Here is a 12,706-nt window from a genome sequence, read left to right as displayed (position 1 = left end):
AAAAGAGAAATTTGGTTTAAAAAGAAGTTTATTTATTTGAAGCATTCTTCTCGTATTATATTTGTTGCTTTAGTCATGCTTCGCATTCATCACATTATATCATATAATTAATTTTAGGTTAAAAACTAAGTAAACCTTGATAAAATAAATGTTAGCGGGTGCTCATATACAGAAATAATTCCATTTTACTATTTTAAAAGATTATTATGTTTTTTAGATGACTTTTGTACCTAAAATATAATAATTACACTATTTTGGTTCTGATACTTATGGCTCAGCCATTGGATTATGCGAGTTTTTTTATAAGTAAATATTACAATATTTTAAGAATTCACACAGCTTCCCACAATTACACTTTTTTTTTGTTTGCACAAAGCTTCACGTATATGTATATATTGGTATACATATGATCACTATAACAAGTCTCGTAGCGCAAAAGTCATCGATGACACTAAAGGCCACTGTATTTGCACGAAAGGATCATGTGTACAACATAACTTCTATTGCGAATGGCGCTTTGAACACAGATTTTAAGAGCAAGTCGATAAGTATCCCAATGGCTAATGTATCTGCAATACATGAATGCGAATTTCCTTAATATTGAAGGAACTTGATAGCAAAGTGTCATTTTTTTTTATTACAACTATGTTTTCAGTTTCTTACATCTTCAATGAATAGCTATGAGACCAGATTCCAAAAGTTTTTGTAACTTTGCAGCTATATCAGGATTCTTCAAGTGACTATAAAAAGGAAAAAAATTTATCAATATCCACATTAATAAGAGAAAGAAAATAAATTATTTTGGAAAGAATATTCATAATTTTCTCTTGATTTGCAGAAAACATTTAACAATATAAATGTTATAAGAATGTCTTATTCATCTTGAATGAAGCAACAAAAAGACAGGAAGAACATATATATAATATTTTTCAACAATTTTTTGTGTACTTATAAAAATTAATATTAATCTATTTTTAATTTCCGAAATAAAATAATAATAAATACAAAATTCTTTCCAAAACGAACGATTAAATGATAAATGAAACAATATCTAAATCAATAGGTATACTTACTCTTGTAAAGCTCTTGGATCTTGTTGCATTTGTTCTAAGATCATCCTCATGGCCGGGTCTCGCAATATACTTTGGACTTCAGGATCTGACATCGCTCTTTTTCTAACTTCTTCTGGATTGGAACTAGCGGAGACAGCGCAAGAACGATAGCCCTCCAACGCTTCGCTGTTTTGTGGATCCAATTCCAGAGCCTTCTGATACGCCGTCAAAGCTTTCCCCTGCTGTTGCATGGCTTGCAGAATCTTTCCTTTTCTAATCCAACCCTTGATGAACTTTGGATCCAGCTCGACGACCTTCTCGCAATCCTTCAGGCCGAGATCGAACGCCGCCAATTTGGTGTAACATGCCGCTCTGTTACTATAATATTTAGGATCGTCCGGATTCCTTAGGACCGCCTCGGAGTAGTGCTTTATAGCCGCGGGATAGTCGCCATCTTTGTACTTTTGATTGCCAAGTTCTTTCTCCTCTTCCGCTTTGATCGGGTCGACATAAGCTTTTCTCTCCTCTTCCTTGATTCTTTTATCTATGTCCGACAGTAAAGTCTTAATTTCCGGCGTTCTGTGTTCGGACATGGACTTTTCATAATACACTTTGGCCTGCTTCCAGTTTTCTATCTTCTTGTAAGCGTGACCGATTCTCGTGAACGCTTTAGCTATTAATTTGAAATCCGCTCTGTTTTCTCTACCGACTTCGATAGCTTTCTCACACTGAGCGATACATTTCTGATACTCTTTCTGCTCAAAGTACACCGCCGCTATATTTAGCAGATAAACGATCTCTGTCGAGTCTAATTCTACGGCCTTATTGTAATGTTGTAAAGCCTCCTCGAAGCATTTCTTCTTATAAGCTTCGTTACCCAGTTTCTTTTCCTCCAAAGCTTTTCTCTTCTCGGGTGGAAGATTGTCCTCCTCCTTCTTCTCTGGTTTCGGTTCTGGTTTGGGTTTTGGCGGTTCCGGTGGATTCATCGGTTCAGTTTCCATCGGTTGGTCCATGAACTCATTCCTCATAAGTACCCCAAGAGTGTTAAACACTCTAGGGTCTTGGAGTTTGGTACTGATAACCTGTGGATTGGATCGTAGCTCCTGCAACAGCGTTAGATAGTCAGGATCGGACATATATTTCCTCGTTGTGGGATCACTTGCTAGCTTCTCAAACATATGTGGTGCGTTGAAAGGATTAGTTGCAGCTGTTCTCTGAGCTCTCACTTCGACGAGAGCCTTCTTGAGTTGCTCGTTGTTAGGATCCAACTGCAGACCTTTCTCGTAAGCCTTGATAGACAGGTTGTATCTGCCTAGGTACGCGAGAGCGCTTCCTTTGCGCGAGTAGCCCTTTCCCCAATCCGACTTCAAACTGATGGTCTTCTCCGCATCTTCCAACGCCTCCTGATACTTTGCGGCTTTCGCGTAAGCCGCCGAGCGATTGCTGTAGAGAACGTGATTATTGCTGTCCAGGGTGATCGCTTCTGTATAATATTTGATGGCCTCATCAAATTTACCTTCTTGTAAAGCAACATTACCGCTCTCCTTCAACAAAGCAACCTGCAAAGCGATACGTTTCAACATTCTAGTATTAGGAATATAAATTATATATAAAATACATATATATCGCAAATATTATCTAAAAAATGTAGAATCTCTTTCATCAATCTATGAATAATATCAAGGGGTTAGTTTGCAGTTGTGGATATTTACTCCTAATTTAGCTTTATCTCAATCATTTCTCTGTTACGATTTATTTCGACGAGAGGTAGGAGTAAACAAGTAACACGTGTTCGGAGAAGCTCGGGAAGATTATCGGAGAACGAGGGAACGAATTTATTAAGTCTTGAAGGTTCTCAAGAAGCGTCCTCGAGGGAGCACGATGTTTTACATCTCTCTCGCTACTCTCGATCGCGCGCGTAAATATTCACAGCTGTTCGCGTTTACCTTATCAGCCATCATGTACGCCAGGAATACAACGTTATTCCGTTATCTCCGTCTCCTCGTGCGAAAGACACGATTATTAGGATACGATGACTCGTGTGAATCTTCGCCTTCGCGAATCTTCTTTCTCGTGTTATATTCACTCGCGTGTCCGGCGCTGATCTCGGAAGGCTCCAGAAACAGAAACGGACGAGTGGCGACCTCTCATCGCAACTAGCGCGACACGTTGCTTCCTCTGATAATTGTGTGTATTGTATTTAAATATCAGAAAAAGAAAAGATATTGTACAAAATATTTTTTTTCCTGCGCATAATAAAGAATATATTATATCTTATCAAATAAAGTATATGAAAAAAATAAATACGAAATTCTATATATAATATTCAATGTATATTTTATTGTTAACTCTTCTCGTTCGAAATATATTAATTCTTCTTGTTATACAAAAAAATATATGTTAAATATATGTTAACATAAATATATTAGAATAATATATTTATATATTAACATATATATTAATAATATATTTAGAATATGTAATAATTCTATTTAGAATATAATGTAATGATTATATTTAGAATAATTATTGTATTTATTAATATAATAAAAATAACATAAAAAAATATATAGAATACATAAAAAATATAGAAAAAGATATATATATGTGTGTATTTGTATGATATGTATATATGTATGTGTGTAGGCAATTATGCAAACGAATGTTCTAGCATGCTTGAGACACTGACATTGAAAATTAGCATGTATATAATTTTTTCTTACAACGAAAACATTTTAAAAAATCAATGCTTTTTATTTCAAGTTAAAAATAAAGAAGAGAGACTAAACTTTAACAACAATAAACGATGATAAAACTTTATTTTTCGAATATCTTTCGTCTCATTTAGCTTGTTTACTTTAACACAAAATGCCTCTCATGTGATAAACTATATAAAATAATGTCAGTCATTAAATCGTTGCGTGCAATACATTTCTTTGTTGTTGTTAATAAGACTTTATAAAACATGAAACTGCGAGGCAAATTTGAATATCACGTCAGATTTTTTTTGTACACATATATGTAATAAAATATTATACCCTTATAATATCTTTTTACAGAAATAGGATTGTCATTATGTAAAATATAATGCATTTCATTCTCTTAATATTAAAACACCAATAAAGACACGATCCTCTGATAGCATTAATTATTACTTATGTAATCTCCGTATTTATGCTCAATTATTATGTTCGCATTAGTTAACTTTGATTGCACTCCATTCGAAAAATAATAGTCATATAGTCACATAGTTAAAAAAACACAAGAATTATTAATTATTAATTATTATTATTATTATTAATTATTATCTCGCACTTTTTATAATGACGACATGAACAATTCACTTTCAAGTTTGTGAACAGGTCGATTTACATAGAATTTTTCGAGAGGTAGAGACTTTCTTTCTCAAGAACGCGAACTATAATTACTCTGTGCTTACGGAGGCTCAGACGAAAGAGATTTCATTTCTCCAGACATCCAAATATACCCCGAAACCTGCACGGGGATCTCTCTATCCCTTTCTTTCTCTCTCTTTCTCTGTAGCTCAAACTCTCTAAAAAAGGAATAAGTTCACGCGAGCTTCTTGGAATGCCTAGACCATTACACGAAACTTGAAATAACCCGCGACCGGTCCTTGCTCTACATTTTTACCTCGCTATTTCTGATTTAACGGCGTCGTTTCATTTGCGTCTAACGCTTCTAAAAAATACATTACGTCTGTGTTGTCGCACAAATTTTATAATACATATTTTTTTCTGTATTAATAAATACAATAATTATTCTAATAATATCTATATTAACATATATATTTTTTTGTATAACGAGGAAAAATATTTCGCGAAGAGTTAACAAAATATGTATTGAATATCGTATATAAAATATTTCGTATTCCTTTTTTTTTTTTTTTTTTCATATATATACTTCATTTTATAAAATATAATATATTCTTTATTACGCAGAAAAAAAATATTCTGAACACACACAACATCTCTCTCTCTCTCTTTTTCTTATATATACGTTCTTTTTTTCCTTTAAACCTATATCTCCTATTACGATGTGGGAATTTCCAGATTTCCTCGTGAGAATATGTTGACCCATCTCCAAGCGATATCGATTTCGTGTAATTTTTTGTGTCGTTAATAATAATGTCAGACGCGATCGAGGAAAAATAAAAACATAACTATATATAAAGCGCTGAATTTTTTGCGATACATTTTTTTTATTAAAAATAATTATTTGGCTTTTACATACGAGTGTAACAATAATGATATCATCGTCAATGTTGTAGTTGTTATTAATATATTTCATGACAGTGAGATACACTCTTATACGACTCTATATCAAAAGATAGCTATGTACAGAAAATAATTAGAGTGGATTTATGAGTGTCGATAGGAGCGATCTTATATTATTAAATGAACACCGATCCGTTAATGTTCGTCATTTGATAAACATCGTACCGTTCTGTGGATCTCTTTTATCTAATATAAATATATCGTACACATATTTATAGTACTTTTGCACATTAACTGATTAGAACTAATAATGCATATATCATACAGCTATATAAATCGCGCGTGAAAACCTGAATTTAATTATTTCTCCTCGATTTAAAGTTCATTTTGTACATACAGTCACACATATTCGTTTCGAACGGGGAACTTCTCTATATGTAAAATTACGCACATTAGCTAAATATTAGATATTCCATTCTCGCATTCCATAACTATCATTCATATTTTTACAACATTCTCTCGAAACACTCTGTATTTTACAGGATGTTGCAGAGTTAATAATAAGAAAAAGAGACTGCTGTGTAAAAAACTGCCTATGCATTATTGCTTCGTTCGTAATGGAATATTCGTTAATCCCGTATCAGTTTGTTTCTGAGATCTTGACTTTTATCCATTAGCTTATCTTGCATATATTGCTATCGATTCGAAAAACGACGTATACAATCAATTAAGCAACTGAATAAATAAGAATGCAACTTTGATATCTTTTTTCGATCTGACAAACTTTATCATCCATTGCAATTATCTCTCAATTGTCTGAGAAAGATAAATTTCATAAGCGCGTTTATGCAACTCGCGAAGATATTTTTTATACATGTAGTCTTTCTATCTTCCTCTCAACAATTGTCCAGTGTCTGACTGCTACTTACATTATGGATTTGGACATTTCTCTCTTCCTCTCAGACCTTCAATGTCTGTACGTTTTTTAACTGGAGAATTGTAGATACGTAATTCGGCTCGTCGTCGCTGCTCTCGGAATCCGAATCCGGCAAAGGCTCCGGTGTCGCGCCGTGTCGCAGCAGCTCTCTGGCGAGCTGTCTATCGGTATAAAGGGCCAATTGGTAAACCGTCAGACCGCTATACGTCTTCGTGTCCAGACAGGGTTCGCACTCTTTCAGCAAGAAGATGATTATCGGCCAGCATTTACGTTCTACCGCGAGATGAAGTGCCGTTCTTCCCGCCAAACACTCCTTCGCCTCGAGATCGGCGCCGAGACGCAGCAGAAGACGCACCAGGTTCACATGTCCATTGGTGACGGCCACGTGCAAGCACATCTCGCCTGAAATCAAATGATGATATACGATTTGCCGATGTCTCACTATTTTATGAATAATTTCCACTTGAGAAGTTTCCATATAATTATTTTAGAATTTTTTCCTGACAAATTTTTTCTCTAAAATTATTTAATTATATGTTGCTCTTTTAGCTATCAATGATATAGTAAATAAAAAAATAATTTTTTCCATATTTGAAATAATTTTGAAAAGAGGAATTTTAGAAAAAACACTTTGTAAATTCTAAAATTCTAAAAGTGGAAATTATTCATAAAAAATAGCGAGATACTTTCTATAGTTACATATATATCTCTCTATATATCCTATATGTGTTTGATAGATGTTGCTTTTTATGATTGAATAATCGACTTGTATCTGATCTTCCGACTTTCCCATCATCTTTCCCGATGAAGACGGGGACTCGGGGGTGAGATGGGGACGAGTCGCATACCTCGACATGTCGCGAGATATAGATAGAACAAGGAAGACGCGGTGAATCATTGTCGTTGGAGAGGATTTCGCTGGCGTCCCGCGGTCCAAACTAGGCCCGCGCCGATCAAAGCGACTTCTAAAATTAACCGCGCCGTGTTACCATAGTCTCATTGGCGGAAATTTAACGTTACATGTACATCTCACTTCCGCTGATAGAAATATTCCCGTAGAATCGAGCCATAATCATCAAGTATTCAAGTAAACCTAATACACTGTCGCTTCTTGTTTTCATTTCGCGTAAGAATCCCGATCACGGAAATGCTGTTGACATTGAAAGAATTAATAGCTCTGGTTATCCACTCGTTTCCAATTACGGTTGTCAGTGTCAGTGCCAACGAGAGATTGTTAATTTAAATTAGATCATCGGGCGCTGCTTCAAGGAATTCAGAACGACATATATTGCGCTACTGTATAACATTACGTAAAAAAGATTGCGAAATTCCTAAGAAATTCGCGTCAAAAATACCATGCACGAAGTTCGTGGATGTGATTAGGGTCAGTCACGAGGGAGAATCGATTTGTTTAAGGGTGAAAGTCTGACGGAAACCACTGACGTCGACGCCGCTGTGGGGTTTCCCGACCGAGCTCAGGCGAGGCGAGAATATCGAGCAGCATGCAAATAGTCTCGCGTGTATTTTTAAATATCAAAAACATCTGCTCTCTCTCTTCTCTCTTTCTTCCTCCGGTTCTCGCGGCGTCGCGACGCGCCGCGTGATGTAACGCAAGCGTAAGAAATGCTGCCAAAATTCCATCGTGCATGCAAAACATTCTCCCTCAATGCCGAGTTCGATTCTTCACGGAGAGATTTCCCTGCGCTTTCAATCATCGGTTACGATAAGCTTTGGACGTAAATCGACGCGTCTTTGCACGCTGGAATTAGAGACGAAAATGATTGAGAAATAAATAAACCAGTTTCGCATTATCATAATTATTCATTCAAGCCTATTGGCAAAAATTAATTTATGTAAATCAAGGCTAAAAATAACATTGCTGCATATTTGAAGAAATTAAATTGCAAATTTGTTTCTACAAAAACAAGCTTTATCTAATTTAGATTGTGATAGTAGAAATTGTGTGTCACATATTTTGGGAGCAATTATTTAATATCGAAACTGAGAGTTCGTTTAAGTAGAGGATTAATGAGGAGATAAAATAAATTCGCAGAATTTTATGAATGTCGCTAACAATTGCCCTCGAATTCGATCAATCAGTCGTCATTTCAGAACGATCGGCTGCGTTTTGCACGCGTGCCCATATGTGCGTTACACGTGTAGCCCGAGCTTGCAATGGAATATGTGCCGATGACGCTATACGGGATTTCCAAGACTTAAAAAGTCCGTGAACATTTCGAACGACCGCTGACTAGAGTCATTTTCTCTTTCTCTCTCTAAATCCCATTGAAGATTCTAGTTTCAGAAGAGAGCACAGGAAAGGAGATCCAACACGCCTTCGGGCTTCTTTCCCCCTTTCAGTTTCTTCCTAAGGATTTATCGATTTTTGAAAAATATAAATATAAATATATATATTGTGTGTTTAATATTTTTAAACAATTTTTGCAATTTTTTAATTTTATTAAAAATTAAGCCTTTCTCTTTTTAGTGCAAACGAAGAAGAAGAAAGGGAAAAAGATGGGAAAGTTTTGTGATTAAGCTTACTGCGATTTATGTAAACTGTTTTCACAGGAATTTTTTCTAAATTTCTTTGAAATCTTTGCTGATAAAAAAACTTCCGCGTTTACAATTTCCCGGAAGGATTAAATATTATAATCAAGAAGCTAATCGAATGACGATACTTGTAGGAATTTAAATTGCTAGTTTATTAAACGAAAAATCTATCTAGTAAAAAAACAAAAAAAACCGGAATTTCAATATATACAGCTAGATAATTTGTTGCACCTGATGAAAGAGAGACTTGTATACTCGGTAACACTTGCATCTCCGCTCGAGCGTCAACGTTTTAAATAAAGGAGACGAATTTATTGGCTCATTAATTCATCGGATTTGATCTGCTTCGATCATTTATCGGATTTATGGTGATAAGTCACGGTCGTCTACGCGGTCAAGATCACGACTCGATAACGGATGTATGCAAAAAATATGCACATATTCGTATTCACCTGGGAAATCCCCTTGCGCCACTAGGACGAAAATTTATCTTTAGATAAGGTGAACAGTGCGTATAATAGTGCGCGGCCTCGGTTCAAAATTTTACAAATAAATAAGATAAGGCTCTGAGGAATAATATGTTGTATATTATTTTCTAGAATTATTTCTATATATTATTTCCATAATTTCTATATTTTCTTTCTTCAATTTTTAAGAGTTAAAAATATCTTTCAAATCTCTCTTCAGATATTTCGGATATATTTCTATCCAAACAAAATTCAATGAAAAATGCAACAGAGAATATTATTTCTATCTCCATTTCTTTTTAAAGTTAATTTTACAAAAAATTTGCTTCTACTTTTAATCACCTTTAATTTATACATAAACCGTTCGCATCTCAACGTTGAAAAAAGTTTATTTCGAATTAATAAAAAGATTTAGCATCGGAATATATGTATATAAATGCGTGTCGTTCGATGCATAATGGCGCTATGCAGTTTTTAAAATTCAAATTACCTCTCGATTAACGATTTCTATTTCAAAAGGAATATTCTCTGACGTTATTGAGACGACGGAACTCCCAAACGTGAGGGCAAAAAAACATTTACAATGAAATTATGAAAAATATACGCATATGTAATATCGTCATTTATTGCGCGAGCTTTACATTTAGAAATTCCACCTCGATGTCCTTCGTTTCGCGGACGTAGATTTCCTTGCAATAACATTACTATGGACTGACAGTCATTATGTTGCAAATAACTGTTCGTAATTGCAAATTATAGGCACCATTAAGCAATATAATACGTACTTAAAATACAAGACGAAGTCTTTGTGTGCGATAAATCCTGAGATAAATCTTTCCCAATTTTTCTACATGTTTGCCCTGTGCTCCTAGTTTTCTATCGAATGCTTACCGTTATAGTTGATTTGCTCCAAGTTCTGAGGTAAAGAGGGAACTTTCTGTCCGGGTATCAGCTTATTCCTCTCCATCGGGTACAATGAATCCGTGAGAGCTTTAGCGCAAGCGAGATCTCCGCTCGCGCAAGTCAGATGGAGAGCTGTATTTCCACGGAAATTCCTCAGGGATAGATCCGCACCCGCCAGGACCAGACGTCTGACAATCAGCGGTTGTTGCGTCAACACCGCCAGATGCAAGGGCGATTGCAGGTGGTCGTTCATGACGTTCAACAGACGTGGGTGAGGCGCCAGACTTATCAAAATGAGCGCAGCCTCCACGTAGCCCTGCATGATCGCGATGTGCAATTGCCTGTGTATAGAATAAATATGTGTTACATAAGACTGTGGATAATTAAAGTCAGCGAGAGACTCGCATTATGTATTATTCTTGTACTATTTATCAATCCTTAGAGCTATTGTTATTTTTCTTATAGCTTTCTATTTTTATCTTTCAGTCCATTAATACTATTTTCTATATATATGCATCAACTACTTAAATAGTTAAAAATAAATAATTAATTAAATATAAATAAAATAGTCTTTGCTTAATTATATATAGTGTCAAAAATTTTCCTTTAATGTTAGTAAAAGTCTATACACAATTCTTTCTATTTGCATTATTGTATAACTTACAGTTGCTCAGTTTCTTTAAAGATCTTTAAACGGAAGGAATTTGTTTCATTGAGCCGGTCATTGAGCGCTTCGTCGCACGTTAAATATGCATATAAATCACTGGATTTACGTAAACGTTAACGTGTTACGCATAATGATATTCGCGCCTGAATCAATGTACTCGTGAATCAATGCTCGTAAACAAAAAAGAGAAACAACTTGCGATAATGATATAAGATATTAGAGATAATTTGCTAGGCTGATCAGTTCACACGATTCAAAAACAAAATTTACAATCTTTTTTTTCTCGCGTTTTTTCAAAATATAATGTAAAGTCGAAAAAATGTCTTACACACGTACAGTACGTATTTTTTGGATTTTTTTTTTATTTTGAAAATTGAATTAGAAGTTCTAAATATGATATATCATTACATTATTTTTCTCCAAGATTTCAAAATATTAAAATTTTTTTCTGTTTTGTTTAATAATTATGAATATATTTTAGAACAAATATAATTGAAACAAAGATACAATAATTTTTTTTCGACTTTAAAATTTATAAAATATAAAATTATAAAATATCTTTATAAAATATCTTATGTCACATTATTATTTAACAAGCTTATCTTTAAATTATTAAGTTTGATTAGCACAAAGATTGCTTCCTATAATAAAATAAAAAATCGTATATCAATTATTCAGCGATTATACTTTGCGAGGAAATATTGTCTGAATATAATTGTGTTTCTATTTTCGCCGATGTCACACGAGAGATGTCATAGATAATTTTAATTTTAATGCGGCATTAAAAAAGAATCAGCTGATAGATAAGTAAAATGACTTCAAGATCAACAAGATAATAAATTAATTATATTGATTAATAAATATCGCAATAAAACTCACGTGTCACCATCGCCATCCTTGGAATAGAACTGCCAGAGATCCTTGTTGATCATCAAGCACCGATCGTCATCATCAACGTCACCTTGTCGATGTTGCTCTCCATCTGTCACACTAGCACCCACGTGTGACAGCTCGAGGATCTTCGGCTCGGCCTGAATTAATCCGCTGCTCAGAGTTAGTCGGTCTAGGTCGTCGCTGAGTTCGACGTCCACGACGCCGCTGTCGGAAGTCCTGATTGATTCCTTCGCGGTCGATGCCGCTTCCGGCATCATCGGACCCCCTGCTTGTCCTGGCTGCGACCCCGCGTCGCGAATCTCGCCGCTGAATTGCATATTGCCGACAGACAGGAATCCGGAATCGTCGTTACTCGTCGTCAATCCGCTGTCATCTCGCTGCTTCCTGTCATCGTCCTCTCGCTCCTCCATCCGAGCTATCGTGCTCGGGGAGTACCACATTTTTCGGTGGCTCGAGATAAAGAGGTTCGATCGCTCACCGGCGACGCTACACCCAGGATTCCAAAGAGGAGAGGATGGCGTCTCTGAAAAACACCGCGCGCTAAAGTTTAGTTAACAAGGTTCTTATCTGCGTGTAATTCGACGTGATACTCTTCAGAATATGCGCTCTGTGTTTTGTCGTTACGTTTCCAGGATGATTGTCCGGGCTATTGTCGATCTATCCTCGTTCGGTTAATTTGCGTTTTCGAATTCCTCCGGCGTTTTTCTTCCGTTCGTTCGTCGATGATATATTTGACGCTGTTTATGAGGTCCTTCTTTTTCTACGTCCGTCGTCTTTCTGCTTCTTCGCTCTGTGTTAGCATGTTCATTTTTCCGAGATGGATATCCGTTCTATATATCTTCTTAGAAAACTACTATCCTCCAACTCTGTTTCGCATGACGTTCACCGCATCACGGAAGAGATTCGCCTGTCAGCGTCAGTTGATCCTGGTCGCGTGAACGGAAGACGGCCTGGTCGGTTGATTCGTCGTCGTGACGTTGGATCGTGGACGTTGGGAG

General features: G+C 35.7%; 2 protein-coding genes across 3 annotated transcripts; both read right to left on the bottom strand.

Annotated features, from left to right (window-relative positions):
* Positions 1-10: 10 nt before the first annotated feature.
* Stip1 (Stress-induced phosphoprotein 1) lies at positions 11-3,183 on the bottom strand. 2 transcript variants are annotated; one of them, XM_083051354.1, is made up of 4 exons: positions 2,999-3,183; positions 1,074-2,611; positions 664-740; positions 11-569 (listed from the first exon to the last, which is right to left on the bottom strand). In XM_083051354.1, the coding sequence occupies exons 1-3, from the start codon at positions 3,011-3,013 to the stop codon at positions 668-670; spliced, it is 1,626 nt and encodes a 541-aa protein (XP_082907480.1). In that variant the 5' UTR covers positions 3,014-3,183; the 3' UTR covers positions 11-569; positions 664-667. The 2 variants fall into 2 exon arrangements, with proteins under 2 accessions (XP_082907480.1, XP_082907478.1); XM_083051352.1 differs by having other exon boundaries at positions 11-740.
* Positions 3,184-3,852: 669 nt separating this feature from the next.
* On the bottom strand, positions 3,853-12,148 carry LOC145943660 (NF-kappa-B inhibitor cactus-like). The gene is made up of 3 exons (XM_083051357.1): positions 11,694-12,148; positions 10,136-10,488; positions 3,853-6,626 (listed from the first exon to the last, which is right to left on the bottom strand). The coding sequence occupies exons 1-3, from the start codon at positions 12,146-12,148 to the stop codon at positions 6,247-6,249; spliced, it is 1,188 nt and encodes a 395-aa protein (XP_082907483.1). The 3' UTR covers positions 3,853-6,246.
* Between the last annotated feature and the right edge of the window lie 558 nt (positions 12,149-12,706).

This window comes from Prenolepis imparis, unplaced genomic scaffold, assembly GCF_030444845.1.
Source record: "Prenolepis imparis isolate NDT839.2.m4 unplaced genomic scaffold, iyPreImpa1.0 SCAF_12, whole genome shotgun sequence".
In the NCBI taxonomy this organism is placed as follows: Eukaryota; Metazoa; Arthropoda; class Insecta; order Hymenoptera; family Formicidae; genus Prenolepis; species Prenolepis imparis.
The sequence above is the reverse complement of the archived record's forward strand: the minus strand, read 5'-3'. Positions and strand labels throughout refer to the sequence as shown.